Source organism: Betta splendens, chromosome 13, assembly GCF_900634795.4.
Source record: "Betta splendens chromosome 13, fBetSpl5.4, whole genome shotgun sequence".
Classification (NCBI taxonomy): Eukaryota; Metazoa; Chordata; class Actinopteri; order Anabantiformes; family Osphronemidae; genus Betta; species Betta splendens.
Window position 1 is genome coordinate 16,523,919 of NC_040893.2, and position 18,558 is coordinate 16,542,476.

At 41.3% G+C, this 18,558-nt stretch overlaps 2 protein-coding genes across 2 annotated transcripts; both read left to right on the forward strand.

Moving 5' to 3' along the window:
• The first annotated feature begins 28 nt into the window (after window positions 1–28).
• LOC114867715 (integrin-linked protein kinase) lies at window positions 29–9,784 on the forward strand. The gene is made up of 13 exons (XM_029170616.3): window positions 29–184; window positions 1,302–1,527; window positions 5,291–5,456; window positions 5,750–5,845; window positions 5,959–6,055; window positions 6,143–6,226; window positions 6,346–6,431; window positions 6,522–6,631; window positions 6,852–6,979; window positions 7,152–7,273; window positions 7,422–7,521; window positions 8,246–8,376; window positions 8,450–9,784. Exons 2-13 carry the CDS (start codon window positions 1,439–1,441, stop codon window positions 8,597–8,599), a joined length of 1,359 nt encoding a protein of 452 aa, XP_029026449.1. The 5' UTR covers window positions 29–184; window positions 1,302–1,438; the 3' UTR covers window positions 8,600–9,784.
• A 1,188-nt stretch (window positions 9,785–10,972) lies between these two features.
• apbb1 (amyloid beta (A4) precursor protein-binding, family B, member 1 (Fe65)) lies at window positions 10,973–18,499 on the forward strand. The gene is made up of 14 exons (XM_029170613.3): window positions 10,973–11,133; window positions 11,756–12,396; window positions 12,861–13,066; window positions 13,153–13,212; window positions 13,337–13,416; window positions 13,516–13,582; window positions 13,826–13,972; window positions 14,330–14,457; window positions 15,101–15,215; window positions 15,337–15,421; window positions 15,500–15,580; window positions 15,689–15,804; window positions 15,901–16,077; window positions 16,230–18,499. Exons 2-14 carry the CDS (start codon window positions 11,778–11,780, stop codon window positions 16,383–16,385), a joined length of 2,037 nt encoding a protein of 678 aa, XP_029026446.1. The 5' UTR covers window positions 10,973–11,133; window positions 11,756–11,777; the 3' UTR covers window positions 16,386–18,499.
• Window positions 18,500–18,558: the final 59 nt, after the last annotated feature.

Sequence of the window (18,558 nt, forward strand, 5' to 3'; positions counted from 1 at the left end):
TTTTGTAGGGGGTGTAATTCTCCTTGCTGCCAGAAGGGGGCGGGAGCGCGGTTCTTCCAGCCAACGTCAGCACGCACGGCGTCGGTGAGGGTGTGGACGTCCAGTGTGCTGGAGATAACACAGCTCTTCCAAGAACTTCTTCTCTGTCCCAGCTGCTAAAAACGTCAACAGGCGTAAATATTGGGTAAGAGTTTCAACGGGGAGACGGTTCTATTTTTAACACGTTTCGCTTGAAGCAGTAAAAAACGGTTTGTAGTAATTTTAGTAATGAGCCGAGGCACGTAAGAGAATCGCCGACGTTCTGGAGCGTTAACGCAGAGTTAGCATGCTAGCTAGGCTACAGGAGAAGATGCTGGTTAGCCTGGGAAGCCTCTCGAGTCTTTTCTATTTTACCATGTGTAGTGACGACACAAAGTTAGATATTTGGAGGTAAAAGAATAAACGGCCACTATGAGCCGCGTAACGCTGAATCCTTCGCTGGAGGACAGCTGTGAAGCTGTGGCTGCGGTGAAGAGAGTTAACTTGACAATGGACTGACTGTGATGGCAGCACACTGTTGCAGTGGTTGCTTATGGTATAGGAGCAAACTCTACCAGACCAACGTCATTAAAGCATTTAGTCCTTAAGGCAAGTTCAGAGTTGAGCTGCAGCTGTGTTTCTCTGTGGTGGTTGGTTTTAAGGAAGTTATCCCAGACTGTCTCAATCTAAACCAATGCCTTGCTTATTTGCGTTTTAATATTTATGGAAAATAATTGGATCAGTATCAATTTCATGAAATCCTCTTTTGACCAATTGTTGACTTTGTCCAGTGTTTGACTAAAACCACAATGGCACAGACAGAAACAAGCAGCAACTCCTCCAAACTGAGAAACTGGAACCCGTTCATAAATGACTCAAATGTACAAAAAAAGTCAGTCATCAAAACAGCTGCACATATGCTTACGGGGAGCAGAGCTTTTTCTCGCATGAGACTTTTTTTTTACCGTGGTGTACATGGTGCTAGTCACAGCTGAGTCACAGTGCTGTAACTCTGTACCCACCCTGCGTAACTAAAGTGGATGAGATTGCCCAACCTCAGGATGTTCCTTTCTACAGTAGCAGGCTTTAGAACGTACTGTATCGCACTTCCCTGAACAAGTTTCATTGTATTGCTACCGCTATATACCCTATACTTTGTTCCATGCTCTAAATATAGGCTGCACTAGTGTTTTGTAATTGCACTTTTGATGTAATATTGATGGAATTTAGGTCAAATTGATAGGGAAGTGTTTTAACAGCTTCCATTTCTGTCTGTTTTTTAGGGAGAGTGCCTCTGAGCCCTCACCATCGTATTCCTCGCTGTCCCAGAAGAGGGACTGATGATTGCTTTTATTTGACCAAGTTTAACCCCGCAACCTATATAAGTACACCTTAACAGAAGAAGAATACACCAGCTAAAATGGATGACATCTTCACGCAGTGCCGAGAAGGCAATGCCGTAGCAGTTCGCTTATGGTTGGACAACACAGAGAATGACCTCAATCTGGGGTAAGTCCGGGTTTAGCTTTGTTTTGTCACATCCATTCTGTGGACAGAAATGAGATCTACTGGAAAAGACACAGCTTTAACCAGAGCAGAATCATTAAAAAGTTGTCAAACAGTATCTCAATGTCTCAAGATTACATTATAACATTTCATCTCTTTTAGTCAGTGATTGCATTTTCTTTTCTGCCGGATATCTGTCTTAACATGAATTTGTACTGTTAAATGTGTATCTGAATCATAGGGAAGTAGTTACACAGTAGTAGTAAATGCTGCAATGCTGCTGAGAGCCTGCCTGTTTAGTCCCCAGCGAGACTGTGGCCAGAGATTGAACCCATTTCCTGTTGGGTGCATGTTTATGTCCAGAATGCCAGTGGAACAAATCAAAACCATGCATTTGGACAGGAAGCATACTGTGATGTAGGAGTTGGTCATGCATGCTGATGTAGCTGCGGTGGAAAAAAAAGCTCCATAGGGGGAAAAACACTGTACTGGACTCTATTACTGCAAGGTGCAAAGAATTCTACAAGCTACTGTAAGATGGGGCATGTTTACCAGAATGAATATTTTTAATATTTAAAGATCATCACTCCACCCTGTGCTGCTTCTGTATCCCCGACTGACTTCATCAAAAAAACTTGGCAGTGCTCGTCTGTCAAGTGGGGCTGGCCACCGGGAAAGCTCGTCTTTTGCACTCTGCTGTCTAAGATTTAGGTCTCTGGTATTTGTTTTCTGAGAAAGCAAAGGGAGAATAAATTACAATATTTATTGGTTATAACTACATGCTTTGGAACCGTTATTGTATCGTCTGTACTTGTAGAACTAGAAGATTGCACAAAACACTATCTTTGCTTCCACAGCAACTGTCCTGTAGTTCAAAGTTGAGCTATCAATGCTAGTTGCAAGAAATATTTCTTTATTTTGCTGAACTTTTAATATTGGACGTAGTACAACATGACGTTTGCTGCTTTGTGCTTGTCACAAAAGGTACACATCTTACTTTGGCTTTAATTGACTTTTTTTTCTTAGTAAAATTGTGTTGAAGCAGTGTTGTTGCGTGGATCCTCCATGTGACTCGACCATTAGCTGATTACACGTCAGCATCCCTTCTTCTTTCTGATTGATATACTATCCCTCAGTGGATGAAACCTGTTAGCTCTTGCCTTTTCATTTCTTAAAAAAACGATTTAGATCCGAAAGATTTAGATCCGTCTTGCACTAAAGCCAAGCTACTGTATCTCAGTGTATCCGAGTGTCATCAACACCATATTTGCTGTGCTCCTTCATGACAGTGTGTTTACACCGATGTGACTTGCAGACAAGGAGTAGTTGTGGTATGCTGAATATCCTTACAAGGAGTAACACACAGGCCACAAGAGACCCTTCTACCACCTACTAAAGCTGAGCGCGAGGGAGGAGGTTATTGTCGTAGCACGGACTGAGGGGGTGGCGGCACCAGAAAGGCATGCATCATAAACCCAAGCGCATCATCTTCCCTCCCCCACTGATGTGTTTTTGGCATTCATCTTCAGCAGTATTTCTTATCTCTACTCATTTCCCCTCAACAGCAGTAGACTTCATCACAAAGTTTAATTTGCAAGTCTGTTGTACTTATTGAAGCAAAATTTGGCACTATTAATTTTAGTTATTTAGGTCTGATACAATTAGTTGGTAAAGCAGTTCAGTTTACTACCATTAAATCCTAAAAGAAGCAGCAGACTTTCATGTCTGAACAGCGTCTCTCACTTGTGATTTCTTGGCCTTCGTGTGTGTGGTTATGGTTTTAATGGCCATCTATGTTTAACTCTTTCATATGTACTAATGCCTACTACTGAGGCCATAGTCAGCTCCTTTACAGAGTTGGCAGATTTTATCATGACAAAAGCTGTAATGTAAAAGAAAATTCTATTGCAGTTTAAACCTAATGTTGCATCAAACACATCAATGCAGAAGTTGCCATAAAGCAGAAGTTACAGACATGCTTTCTGCACACGGTGTTGGAAGCCTGGTTCATTCTCCTCTGCACATATCCCTTTAATTTCTTAGATGTATCGGTGAATGCATTGTCTCTGTGTCTCTGTGAGGCTTGTTATGTGACCTGCTGGGGCTGTCTAGCAGAGACTTACAGGGTGCAGACAGGGGCGCTTCCTCTGGCTTTTCCGTCTGCCAAGCTGAGTTCTGTTGGCAGGTGGAACTGCCTGAAATAAATGACCACAGGCAGAGTGGAGGGGGAGAAAAGCCTGGCTCGAGAGTGCCTTTGGGTTGTGTGGATGAAGCTGACTTAAAAAGAAAATAGAGCTTGTGAAAAGTGCCTCTGAAAGGAAACCAGAGGGAGTTTCACTCTATGTTGCCATAGGAGTATGGTTTCATAGCCTTGAATGACATTTTAAAACATTGCATTACTGATATATTTGGTTATTGTTTATGTCACCGCCCTGTGGTGAGCTTTGACCTTCTAAGCACAAGAAATCAAATAGAAAGCATTAGAGCATTTAGTTTATGTGAAAATCCTCAGTGTTTGCAGCTGTAGCGCCGTGATTAAATAATTAATTAAGGCAAATTAGTTTCTAAGTTGATTACTTCATTACATTCTCTTCCCAGTTACCAACTTACTTGTTTTTGACTGTAATCTCCAAATCACCATTTATTATATAATCACTTAACAAAAAAAGAGTCATTAATCAACCTCCTCAAATGAAACTCAACACATAAAACCAGCAGCAATTCTGTGGGAAGGTTTTCTGTCATAAAACTTGGGCTAATTAGTTTTAGGATTTGGCCTTGGGTTGGAGAGGAAATTGCACTTGGTCCAGATCTGGTGTGACTGCAGTAGGCCGGCCGGATTTACAGATGGATGTTTGTTGTGGGACTGAGGGTCTCTGTGGGTCTCTGTGGGACTGTTTTGAGCTGATCTCTGCAGGTTGTGTGATTACAAATCCGTGAATGAATGGTTGGGGTGTAGGGGGGTCAAACTCTGGATTGAACTGTGGATTTGTAAAACTCCCTCAGTTCTCAGATCACTTTATTATGTCATCTGCCTACACGTTATTCCAGAATAAAGGCATGATTTTACCAAAAGGGAGACTGTGCACCCTCCTTTTGTAAACAGTGAAGCCCCCTGGGAAAAGGAAAATGTCTTTGAAAGTATAATGTATCCTGAGTACAGTCCAACTGCTGGTTGGGGAATGTACACTGGTAGGAGGGAAGCTTTGTGGCCCAGTAAAAGGTGACCAGAGAGAGGAAAGAAGACTGATACAGTCACACCCAGCAGCTCTAATGTAGGATTCTGCCACACTGAAGTGTCATTGGCCCGTTTTAGGATGGGAACATATACTCAGCTGCAGCATTCAGCCTTTTACTCGTTGACTCAGTCCTCGCCGTGTCTCTCAGCCTTCATGTCTTTTTTTCCTTAAAAGCTATTTGTCACGCTGTCATTTAATCGGGGCCACTGTCCTACATCTGTTGCTGCCAGTGTCACTGACACTAAGAGGATAAGTGTCAGAGCCCTTTTTGTTGCTGCTTTAGTCTGAGTTGCATTAACTTCCATTGCAGAGATACTTTCCCCAGCCTTTCACTACAGTACTCAACTTTAAAAGAATAATGATATAAAAACCATAAAAATCCCCTTTATGTTCTGCTTGGCTGTGTTCCACTCATACCACCGATGTGTTGATGGGTTTGGATGTGGATACCTGAGGGACTGACATTTCCACAAAGTCTTTACTGTGCTGAAGGTTTCTTGTGCTAAAGGTTGTTTTTCTCACGGTAGAGACGACCATGGCTTCAGCCCTCTCCACTGGGCTTCCAGAGAAGGACGCTCCAATGTGGTGGACATGCTCATTATGAGAGGAGCTCGCATTAACGTCATGAACCGCGGAGATGACACACCTCTGCACCTGGCTGCCAGTCACGGGCATCGAGACATTGTGGGAAAGGTGCGCTTTGTTTTAGTCCATTCCAGCTATACTAAGATAATCTGTATATCAGTCTTGTACACAGTAATGTTAACATGATGTGGTACCCAGTCTGCAGGGTGTCTGATTTATAATAAGCTGCCTAGCAACCATAGTGTTTAATATTAGGCATGTCTCAATGTGTCTGGTATGTGTCTAAGGGCAAGACAAGCTGACGATATTCTTAAGCAGCATTAACACTCATCTGTGTATACAACCCAAACAAGAAATGACCGGTCTCATTTTGCATGTAATCCTTTGTTTGTCCTTTTTAGCTGATCCAGTGCAAAGCAGACACTAACGCAGCCAATGAACACGGGAACACACCACTGCACTATGCCTGCTTCTGGGGCCAGGACCTAGTGGCTGAGGTTGGCACGCCCCCTGGTGGTCTTACTGAATAGACAGACTTGTTCATGTGTTATATACCAGCATGACAGCTGTTAGCAAATGGCACTAGAGACAGGCTCTGCTCTTTTTTCAGGATCTTGTGACTAGCGGTGCTCAGGTGAGCATTTGTAACAAGTATGGAGAAACTCCTTTGGACAAAGCCAAACCTCACCTACGTGACCACCTCAGAGGTAATTCATGCCTCCGCGACATCTATATAATCCACCTATTTCTAATGCATGTTTGGGTGAATGTTCTGTGTCTTCCTCTACCACCAGAAATGGCTGAGAAAATGGGGCAGATTTTGACTAAAATTCCCTTCAAGGACACGTTCTGGAAAGGCACCACCAGAACTCGACCTCGTAGGTTCCACAGAACTGAGTTTACCCATGATTTTTTTAAATTGTATTTATTTGTATAGTGCGATTGGGTTCATGTCTAAAAGGTGAACTGCACATTGTTAATTATCTTGTGTTTTCAGGTAATGGCACTTTGAACAAACATGCTGGTATTGACTACAAACAGCTCTCTCTCCTGGTAAAAATAAACGAAAACCATTCTGGAGAGGTACTTTTAAATTTACTAAACAGAGTATTAATGTTCGGGTAAAGAAAAATCATTAATTTCACTGTTTATGCCTTGCTCTGTCATCTGCAGCTGTGGCAAGGTCGCTGGCAAGGAAATGAAATAGTTGTAAAGGTGCTAAAAGTTCGTGACTGGACAAACCGGAAAAGCAGAGACTTCAACGAGGAATATCCCAAACTCAGGTTATTATGACGTTATAATAACCTCTGTGTTTTGGGTTGTTGTTACTCATCTGTCAGTTTTTATTATGTCATACCAAACATTATGTAGTATTTAATTTTTAAGTGTTTAGCATTTCACATAATCCTGGTGTTGGTGTGATGTCAAATCCGATATTGGTTCGCCTACATTTGTATGTTTGTCTTCTGTCTGTCTCTCGCTCCTTCTTGGGCTCAATCCCAGGATATTTTCCCACCCGAATGTTCTGCCCATGTTGGGAGCATGTCAGTCTCCTCCTGCCCCTCACCCCATCATCATCACACACTGGATGCCTTATGGCTCTCTCTACAACGTGCTGCATGAAGGCACCAGTGAGTACTTCTGATCACAAAATCTGCACTTGTCACCAGTTTTGGTGATTAGTGGGGGTTTGTGAATTATGGCATTTGTCATTACGTTGTCATCACTTTTATGTAAAGCAGTAGTTTCTCTGTTAGGTGGTGAAAGTATGAGGGCCTTAAACCTCTTCTTTTCTGCTGTCAGACTTTGTGGTTGACCAGACACAGGCAGTGAAGTTTGCATTGGACATTGCTTGTGGAATGGCTTTCTTACACACACTTGAACCAATGATCCCACGGCACTATCTTAACAGCAAGAGTGTTATGGTAAGAAGTTGTGGTTTGCTTTCAGATCAGATAAATTTAGACAAGTTTAAAAACACAAAATGTGCTTCCCCTGAAAACTGTCCAAACAGAAAGTGCTGTCCGGTGCATTTTAGAGTGACATCTCACTCAGTGCTCCTTGTTTCCACAGATAGATGAAGACATGACAGCCAGGATCAGCATGGCAGACGTCAAGTTCTCCTTCCAGTGTCCTGGCAGGATGTACTCGCCTGCGTGGGTAGCCCCTGAGGGTAGGCATCACTCATAAAGAACAGATCGAATGTGACAGCTGATGCCACACAAGCTGAAGCGTGAATGATGGATGCTGGGAACCCTAGAGTCTCTCTGAGCCTAATATAATTTACAGTAGCTGATTTCCCATTGAGATATAGTGTAAGTCAGGCAAATTGAAAACATAAACAGATTATTACATGGGAAAATAACCAGGGAACCTTTGGAACAGCAATGCGAACAGTGATCATGAGGTTCTACAGAGAGAAATCTACAGAGGAGCATATAGAGAAAGCAGTGTTGCAAGCAGCTGCCACAGAGACAGAGGCTACGCACAGTTCAGTGCTGGGTGGTGAAACTTGAAAACTTGTATATCCAACTGATACTGATGCTGATGATGTAGGCATTGCAATTTTTCCCCAACTTTGATGAATTCTTACTCACTTATCTGCAATCTTCATTCCCTGGTTTCCGTAGCAACAGCAACAGATCTAAGGGACTGCGATTATTAAGCCTGTCCTATATTATAACAGGCCTTTAATACTGAATAAAAATTATTTGGCCTCTTGTTACACAATGAAACAGTTTCTCCATGTAGTAGAGATCCTCCTCGAGATTTACGTCCTTTCACTGTTGACTTTTAGGATTCTGACCATGTTTGTGGCTTCTGACAGTGTAATGGCTTTTGACAGTGTAATACTGAAAACATGGAACACTTAAGTTGTTGCTCTTTGTGATGCCCAGCCCTGCAGAAAAAGCCAGAAGACATCAATCGTCGATCAGCAGACATGTGGAGCTTTGCTATTCTGCTGTGGGAGCTGGTGACAAGGGAAGTTCCCTTTGCTGATCTATCCAACATGGAAATAGGCATGAAGGTTGGTAGCCAAGATGGTAGGTTCAGTTCAGTGTCTCTCTACAAGTTTTACAGTGTGTTTGTTTTGACTTCAGGTCTCCTTGGAGGGTTTGAGGCCCACTATCCCCCCAGGCATTTCACCGCACATTTGCAAGCTCATGAAGATATGCATGAATGAAGACCCAGCAAAGAGGCCTAAATTTGACATGATCGTGCCAATTCTGGAAAAAATGCAGGACAAATGAAAACAAAAATCTTATTGTCTATCCTGTACTGAATGGTTGAATTATCAGATCCCATCTCCCAGATACTACAGCGATGTGGTGTGGTGCTTACCAGTATTGCCTTACACTTGTTGCTCTACCGCTGCATTCAATGCCACTGTAATTTTGACCTCTAAAAAACTTTAGCAGCAGTCACTTATTTTATATTATTTTATTGTATCATGTTTGTATTGAACTTCTACTGTAATCATCTGATCTGAGTACAATCTTCAAGTGATTGAATAACCTGTGAACGGCAGCATCTGCATTGCGTCACTGGAGTTTCTGAACTGAGCTGCACGCGATGAGGAACTTGCTCTCTCATACTGGAGACATAACGCATTCATCCAAAGCTTGCCTTGTGGGAGAAAAGTTTCCATGTAGTAAACGTACAGTATGCAGCTGCAGATATGCATGACGACTGAAACCAAGCATTTAAACACATAAGATGGCTGAGAAAATTTATGGGTGATTGATGCCGTTCAGCTTGGCTGTTAAGTTCAAAAGCTTGGCCAGTCTTGAGCGTTGGCCACTGACTGTGTCATGTAAAGCTTGCTGTGATGTGTCAATGCAGCAAAAAAGTCTTTGTTGATTTTAGCAATTTTGCAAAGATTGCAGACTTTGTCTTAATGTTATATATATATATATATATATAGTTGATCAAATGATCAACTTTAATCTAGTTAATTTTCATAATTCCCTTAAAAAAACATTGAGCTTTGTTAGCTGTACTGTTGAAAGTCATTCAGACCGTCTGAATTGAATTGTTCAATTTATGTTAAATTCTGCCGATCTGTGTCCTACAAAATGCATTTTTGTCTTTTCTGTGTTGTATGTGAAAAGAATACTGCAGCCCACACTGTAATTTATTCATGGATATCATAGGTACAAGTATATTTTATTATGGTTACAATAAAAGCTGCTGCCAACAGAAGGATCCTGGGATTTAAAGGGTTGTCCTTAACATCCTAAAACTTTTTATTTTTATTTTCTCTTATTTTTTTTCTTGATTTTTTGTTATCCTTTACTTTATGGGTTGATTATTATACCTAAATCAATTCTTTGCCTTCACCAGCTTGCTTATTTGTCCTGAATTAGCCAAACTCGAAACTACTTTTGCAAATGTCTGTATTTATATATAAGTATATTAAAGCTATATTAAAATTGTCAGTTTGTAAATTTATGCAAATACTGGACTGTATTCGTATTCACAATGGTTGTGTTAAACACACAAAAAAAAAAATTTAGTGGCTAATACAATGCACTTTCAACATGATTATATAGAATCAGAATCAGCTTTATTGGCCAAGTTTGCACAGGACTCCGTCTTATGTGCCCTCTGGTGGCAGGAAACATGAATTGTTTAATTATTTTTAATATTACAGATATATTTTAATTACTAAATTATTTACATAATGTAGAGTAAGAAGAATTCAGCTCAGCACGGCCTGGGTAAGGAATCTAACTCTGTGTCTGCTGGTTCTGGTGGCCATAGCTTTGCTGCGCCTGCCAGAGGGGAGGAGCTTAAATAGATCGTGTGCAGGGTGTCTGGGGTCAGCAGTGATGTTTGTATGAAGGCCCTGAAATGTAATCATTAGTGTATAGGGAGAAGAGCAGTGGGGAGAGGACACAGCCTTGCGGTGCACCGGTGCTGATGATGCGGGTGCCAGATGTGATACTGCCCAACCTCACCTTCCCCAGTCTGGAAGCTCCTGATCCACTGACATGAGGGATCAGACACGGTGAGGTGGGTCAGTTTATGGTAGGGTATTCCAGGGGTGACGAATTGAAAGCAGAGCTGAAGGCCACGGACACAGTATATGGCAAATGTTGGTAGGCCAAACCAATAAAACATCTGGATTCAGCAGAAAATGAGCAATATGGCATTCAGCGTAATATATGCTGCTTGCTTAACTGCTGGACAGAACAAAAAAAAAAAAGAAAATGAGCAACTGTAGAATCATGATGTACCAAACAATTCATTATTTTAAAGTTAGATTAAATCTGGTCCCTGGATGAGGAAATGTATTTGCCACAGCAAAAGGGTATAAATTACATAACAATTTCTTCAAAGCTGCACTAGGGACGTTATTTGTGTGCTGTATCTAAAATCACATACACATTTATTTTATTACTGACAATCGTCTTTAAATCAATTATTCATTTAAAAACTTTTCCTCCTGCGCATCTTTTTCTCCAGCCTGGATTAGCCGCTGTAATTACTGCTGTTGCCCCAGGATTGTCCTGACACGATGCAGAACCGGATCAGAATGTCCAAAAACAGCATTAAATATGAATCCTATTAGGTTAAGTTCCTGTCGTGCTCTTCGCTGGAGCGGCAGCACAGAGCCGCGTCGGTGACGTCGGTCCGTGACGCAGGTTCGCCCTCCATCACTAGCCGAGCCCACTGACAGAAACACCACCTAGAGACGAAGGGAGCCCTCACGATCCGTGGAAATATGTAGTTAGCGCGAGGGGTTCGGTATATTTCGACAACAGGAGGTTCGGTGGAGCGGGTAAGTCCAAATTATTAGCATGAACTTGATAAATCACTGAGTCCTCACTCGCTGGGATGTTCCTGTATGAAGCTAACATTAGCCTAGCCAAGATGGTGATGATGGCGGATGATGCCCGTTACGTCTAGCTGCGGCGATAGTATCTGTCAATTTTCTTTGTATTTCTTTACTTTTAGAGACATATCTTAATTGAAATATGGCTGGCTAAACCCTAAGCTATACTTCCGGCACACGACTAGCTCTATATCGAGCTAAATATCCAAATAGAAAAAGGTCGTGTTGGCAAATGGTAGGTAAAGCTACTGAAGTGCGATTCAAATTTGTGTACACGAACTCAGCGCTAGCAACTGTAGCATAGGGGGTGCTGTAATACAAACCAGAATCGGACTTCAGGTTCCTAACAAAATATTGCTAGATTCGTTAACTTCACTAGTTAGTATTTTTTTATTTATTGGTGATTATAAAATAATACGTATCTATTAATATAGTTTTATTAAATGACGGATGAAAACCTCCTCTTACGGTCTGTGTTAGCTAGCAGGCTAGTAAGCTAAGCGAGACAATGCAGATATTGTCAACGCTCAAATCCTTAAATAAACCTCAAGTGTTTTCTCTCCTTCAGAGCAGTTATATGGAAAGTTACCATGGGTGGCCATGATGATGAAGATATGCCATATGTTGTGAACAAGCAAAAGCAAGATGAAGAGCTCAAAAACAAACTGAATGACAGCAGCCACTGGTGCGACCAGGAGTCCACTGGTAACAATGCCAAGTGGGTCAAAGAAGGCCAGAACCAGCTACGAAAAGTAGCTGAGAACCAGCAGGACCAGGACCACAACTGCAATATCAGCCAGAATGGGAACAAAGAAGACTTCTCTCATCAGAACACCACTCAGGATGAACAACAGCGACACGAAGAGCAGACCAAGTCTCCCAAAATAGCAATGACCCCTGGTCTTAGTCAGGAGGAGTCGAAGAACTTACTTAATGAGCCGCTACTCATCGATACCCTGGAGTCCACTGAAGAGAAAGATAAGGAGCGAGAAGAGGATGGTAAAGGCAAGGAAAAGACATCGGATGATGACGAGGAGACATCAGGCAACACCAGAGGCGAGAAAGTGGCTCACAGAGAGGGCACTGTTGTTGGGCGAAATGCCTGCCTCCTCTTTTCCAACATGAACGGGACACCAAGCGAAGAGGAGTCCAGCTGGACTGCGCTGTCTCAGGATAACGCAGCTGACAGCTCTCCAAATGGCAACAGAGGTAAACCACATACAGGGTTAAAGGTCAGATGGCGTACACAGTATATTATAGTACGAGGAAAATATAGGTATGTGTTACCATACTGCAAACAAAACACAAATGGAGTATATGACTTGTAGACATTGTCGTGACCCTTTTACTGTTTTATATGTAAACTCCCCTAATGGTTGATTCTCAGGAAGTTGCACCTTCTTGTTGTTGTAATAGCAATCAGGAAACAACTTGAAGTAGTGTGTGGTTAGTCACCTGTTGCTTCACACCTGCATTGTCATGAACAGTAATAAATGGATTAAATCTAGAAGGAAAGTCAACACACGGAAAAAAGTAAATTTGGAAAAGCGCCGGTATAATTAAGTTCATAAAGCTTTAGTGAATCTGTTCATTTTTTTTGTTGTTGTGTTTTTTTCCATTGATTGTACATTAAAGAATTTTGCCTCTCTTTCCTTTTGCTCCTTGTCTTTCAGAGTCCTTTTGGGACTCCAATGCTTTCGAGACAGACACAGACCTGCCATCAGGATGGATGCGAGTGCGAGATACATCAGGAACATACTACTGGCACATCCCCACAGGAACCACTCAGTGGGAGCCTCCTTCACCTCTTGGTAAAGTTGGAGACTCCATGATGTCCTCCAATATGTCTTTGGAGACCACTCCATGTGAAGAACCTGAAGTGAGATTTTTGAAACACGTTTTATTTCATCAAGATGCAAACATGTGAAACTCTAAGTAACAGTAGCTTTTTGTTGTAATTTCAAGGAATCTTGGACTCAGCTTTCCAGTGCAGAAGAAGGAGCTGGTGAAGGGGAACTATGGAAAGTAAGTCATGAAATAGTTTTCCAATAACAACGACAAAACAATTTTTGCAATAATATTGGAACATAGTTTCCATTTAAAGAAATATGAAATTTTCATAGTTGTCTGTTTTTTTTTGTATCTCTAGGAGGAGGAAGAAGTTGCTTCTGATCAGAGTCTGAAAGAGTTTGAAGGGGCAACTCTACGCTATGCATCCATCAATCTGAAGTGTGTTTTGTTAAAGCTTAGTTTATCGATACTAGTTGTTTTGACGATATCAGATCTTTTTTCCTCAACACTTTTTGCTTCTTCTCTCTGTCATTATAGCTACAACTGCTCCCTGTCTGAGGAAGAAGAGAAGCTGGTTCCGTTCTCCACAGAATTAGAAACAAAGGTAAACTAAGCTTACAGAAAGTAAACATGGCTATACAAACTAAATGTATGTCTTCTTCTACAAGAAGCCTTCTTTTTGAAATGTCTGAAATAGGAAGATCTAAATACTTAACTTTGAACTCGTGTTTTTAAAGATGGTAAAAGGTCTTATGATTACTTTGACACCTTCTTAACTGCATTTGCCTGTTGTTTGCTTGTCCAGTCCAGTTTTGTACCAATGTTGATGTGCTGTTTGTGTTCTCAGTGTTTTGCTGTGCGCTCCTTGGGATGGGTGGAGATGTCAGAGGAGGACATGGCACCTGGCAAGAGCAGCGTTGCTGTCAACAACTGCATCAGGCAGCTCTCGTATCACAAACACAACCTTCATGACACTGCTGGTATCTGGGGAGAGGTGAGAGAATTTTATTGACTCATGTTCACGGTTTCTGTAATATCTAGTTTAAATGTTAGAAAAAGCCGTTAACTGTCCTGAGAGAGTCTCAACACTTTTATCTGCAGTGCTTTACCAAACCCTCTGAGAAAAAGATTTAACCATAACTTTTAATGTGCTGTGGTTTGGCTGTATCTTTTCAGGTCATTTCAGGCTCCTAAGTAATGTTTTGGTTACCTAATTATTACGCCATAGTTATTTATTTTAATAGCTTACAGACAGGGATGTAAATATATAGTTTTTTAACTGATATTGCATCAGCGCATTATTTTGACAGAGGAGGTGTTTTAAGCGGTGTTTTTGTGTGTTCTGTGACAGGGTAAGGACATGTTGATGGTTCTGGAGAATGACACCATGAAGTTGATCGACCCTCTGGGCCAGACTCTGCTTCATGCTCAGCCGATTGGCAGCATCCGTGTTTGGGGTGTTGGCAGAGATAACGGCAGGTCAGTATACATTAGAACAGGCTAAAATAAAGTGGACAGAGATGATTAAACACAATTTATTTATTTCAATCAAAAGAATGTTTGATCAGTGGTTTTAGTCTGCTATCATAATGTCACTAAACCACATGTTTGTTTTTAGTTCTGTAAAGTTTGCTCAAAATGAACCTAATTGGTTTTCATAAGGGCCGTAATGTTAAATGTGAAATATAATTCACCGATGTTTGATGACTTACATAGACTTCTGGCAATGTTGTTTCCTTTTTGAACTTTTGCTATTATCCCATTAAATCTGCCTGTGAAGCTTGATTTAACATTTCATATATTGTACTTAGACTCTACTTGGCTTTTCTGTAGTAATGTTTTGTTACATACACAATGTAGAACTTTTTGCAACCAAACACTGCTTCCCTCTGCTGGAGTGTTAACAACATTGCACCCAAATTAAATTAGCCTGCATCCTGTTTGACTAATGTTCCTGTTTTTCTTTTCATGCTGCATTTGAACAGGGAAAGGTACATTTTATTTAATTACTGTGTGCTGTTGTAACTTTGATGTTTGAGATAAGCATGTATACGTTGTCATTTGTGTGGAATGCAGTGACTTGATTTGTTAATGTACGTCCTCTGTTGTATTTCACCCGCAGGGATTTTGCCTACGTGGCCCGAGACAACCTGACCCAAGTTCTGAAGTGTCACGTTTTCCGCTGTGACTCACCTGCAAAGAATATTGCTACCAGCTTGCATGAGATGTGTTCAAAGGTCAGTATCTTTTGGATTTTAGTTGACCCTGTCAACTAAAGTGCAGTGTTTTGATGTTGAGCCAGCCATGAGAGGTTAGTGGAAATGTCAGTGTTTTCTATTCCACTTAATTTGAATGTAGATCATGATAGAGAGGAAGGCGACTAGGCCCGGAGTAAGCAGGCTCAGCTCTGACTCAGGGAAACCTGTGGGCATTCCCTATGAAGGTAAAGCCATTTTTATGCTTACACGTTATGAATGTGGGAGCGGATTATTTATTATCACTATTCGTCCTTTCACAACAGAGTTTCCTGCTCCTAAAAATGAACTCTTCCAGCGTTTCCATGTTTATTACCTTGGTTGTGTGCCTGTGGCTAAACCAGTAGGTAAGCGAATGTCTTTAGCTATATGGTGGTTTATATGAGCACTGCACTTAACCTTAGGAACTGTAAACATTTTGCATGCATCATAATCTGTTTGTGTATGTTTCTCAGGCATGGAGGTAATCAATGAAGGACTAGCAGCAGCAATGAATGGCAAAGATAAAAGTGACTGGACAAAAGTGTCTGTGAATGTTGCACCAGCCACCCTGACAATACTGTCAGAACAGGTAACGGCAAACACTTGCTAATAAGAAAACGATAACAATTAAGGTTTTTCAGTTGCAGATTCATATGTATGCCGTCTCTTACATTTCCAATTCCAGAATGATGAGGTCCTGTCAGAGTGCAGGGTGCGTTTCCTGTCTTTCATGGGCGTAGGGAGAGATGTCCACACCTTCGCTTTCATCATGGCAGAAGGACCGCGAGATTTCACCTGTCACATGTTTTGGTGTGAGCCCAACGCTGCCAGTCTGAGTGAGGCCGTACAGGCTGCGTGCATGGTGAGTCACAAGTAAATATGTGAGATGAAGGATGGAACTGAGTTACGAATGATTTCTGAGAAAGCCTCGTTGTTTACATCCACACTTGCATGCCAGTGTTTAGTCTGCTGTTTGTAATAAACCATTTCTGTTCTGTTTACTGTTTTTCCTAGCTTCGCTACCAGAAATGTTTGGATGCGCGTCCGCCCAGCCTGGCTTCCTGCCTGCCCACTCCTCCTGCTGATTCTGTGGCTCGACGGGTCAGGAAAGGGGTCCAGACCCTGCTGGGCAGCTTTAGGAGCTACAGGTCAGGTTCTCAATCCCCTTGAGTTGGAGCATCGATGATCCACAGTCCATTAAACACAGGCTCCTTCACATCAGCTCCTCCTCACTCCCATGTCTCCTTCGCATCTCATCTTACTGCCACAATTTCGCCTTACGACCGTTTCACCTGTCTAACCATTAGTCTAGTGTGTGCCGTAGTTTGTGGGGAAATGTGTCTGAAAAGATGCTTTATACAAAATTTGAACTCTTGGCATCAAATGTTTGTTTGCTTGGTAATCTTTTGTGTTTCAGCAGAAACCGTGCTATGAATGTTGGTCATGGATGTAATATGTTTAACATGCAGATGCTAGAATTTGCTTGAAAAACAATGCTATTGCTCCTACAGAAATTCTCATTTCCTTTTTTTTCTACCACTCTTCCTTTTTCACTGTCTACAGAAGGTGCTGTAATGCAGTCATCAGATAGTGAAGCCAGTCAGATATCATAGTGTGATTTTCTATACCATGGTCACTCCTTTGCCGTTATAGGTTTTAATAAGCGCTGTAGGCGCCTTGGTAGTGTGCCACGTAGTTATACGCCTCTGACGCCCCCCCACACGATGTATCTTAGTCTTCCAAAGAATTGTATGGTCATCTGTCACATAGTGAGTGACCACTGATTTTGAGTGTAGTGTGTTTCTCATACATTCTGCATGAACATTTGCAAGTTCAGTGCTAGTGTGCAATAATCAGATGTTCCTGTATGGTGTGGTGATTAGATGGCTGCCGTGTGATTAACTGTTCACTTTGAGAGTCTGAATATGTTACTAGTGAGTGCAAGGCTAAAGGAACAACAGAGCCATGTTTAAAATCATTATCGTGTGATTGAAATAGCGATGAGAAGCAAACTCTGGGTTTTCACACGGCCGTTTACCACCAACAAACTACTGAACCGTACTGTAGAAACTCACCACAAGCTGCATGTTTTGATAGCTTAGAGTTCTTGCTGCTTGCGGCAGGTTAGTGCTTAAGACCCATCAATGTATCCTGTAAACTCTTTGTGTTTCTGTGTGGTAAGACAAGGCTGGGGTTGACGTATTGTTTCGTGTTACATAGGCATGTCACTCAAATTGGTGTCTGTGTTTATCATGAGCTAGCAGTAGAGAGTTAGACTCGTGTCGGTTCCTTCAGACGACGGTTGAGAGCAGGTGTGCTTTTTTTTAGCCTGGGCATATTGGAAGCCTACAGGTTTTCCTCAGTGGTTTACATTTTTATTTTCTCTTGACCACATTTCGGCGTGTGGTCCACGGTCGCTCCAGTCAATGCATTTTTAAAACTGTACACAGGTAAAATGAATTTCACACTAGCCTGTTTGATTTTACGTTTTTATAAAGATCACACTAACTAATCAAGTTGTATTTTATCTCTGTGTCTGTCAGTGACCAATACTGTATGTAGCACAATAATAATAATAATAGTCTCTCTCATATTAAAGATGCAGTTTGTAAGCTTTTTTTTTTTTCTGGACACGTCTCAGACTCTGGTAGCTAATATTAAATTTCTACTGGTGAGATTAAAAAGTCTGCAGTTAAACACTAAACCACATTATGTTGAGTAAGAAAAAATTATAGATTAGAAAAGTATATTATTTTAAAATCTTTTAAATGTTTTTGTTTGATCTTTTCTGTATTGCAAAAAGCTAATATCATACGTGTTCTCAGAGTGCTAACAAAATGACTTAAACAGGTGCAATATGTGACGCATTAGCTCAAAAAATAATCACGTTTAAGTTTACAGGTGTGACACTGTTCTTTGAGGGGACAAACACCAAACTGTCATGTGAGCAGGTGATCCATTAACCGGTTGTTGTCCAACCTTCATGTTCAGACTCCCATTAACGTGTTTAATGTAGTAGAACACTTACCAACTGCCTCTTTATCTATGTTCAATATAACACTACTGAATCTACACTGAGTCATATTACTGCCTTGTCACTCGTGTCACTTGGAATTATTGTGCTTTCTCTCCTTCAAAGTTTGTTGTGTCCATTCAGTGGCAACATTAAAGCCAGACCAATTAAAGAACATTAGCAGATTAATTTATTTCTGTTCATGTAAATTAGGTGTAAAAAAATGTATGTATATAAAAGTCACTGCACAATAAATGTGAACATATCTTAATTATCCTGTGGTGTTTTAAGTTTGCAACACTTCTCACTGTGAAACCAGAAGCCTGAGGA

Excerpts from the sequence above, each read along its gene's own strand:
- LOC114867715 (XM_029170616.3), top strand. The coding sequence starts at position 1,439 with ATGGATGACATCTTCACGCAGTGCCGAGAAGGCAATGCCGTAGCAGTT. Across the intron at positions 6,980-7,151 it reads CGTGCTGCATGAAGGCACCA|ACTTTGTGGTTGACCAGACA; the intron begins GTGAGTACTTCT and ends TTCTGCTGTCAG. Across the intron at positions 7,522-8,245 it reads TGCGTGGGTAGCCCCTGAGG|CCCTGCAGAAAAAGCCAGAA; the intron begins GTAGGCATCACT and ends TGTGATGCCCAG.
- apbb1 (XM_029170613.3), top strand. The coding sequence starts at position 11,778 with ATGGGTGGCCATGATGATGAAGATATGCCATATGTTGTGAACAAGCAA. Across the intron at positions 13,583-13,825 it reads CCACAGAATTAGAAACAAAG|TGTTTTGCTGTGCGCTCCTT; the intron begins GTAAACTAAGCT and ends TTGTGTTCTCAG. Across the intron at positions 15,581-15,688 it reads GCCTGTGGCTAAACCAGTAG|GCATGGAGGTAATCAATGAA; the intron begins GTAAGCGAATGT and ends TATGTTTCTCAG.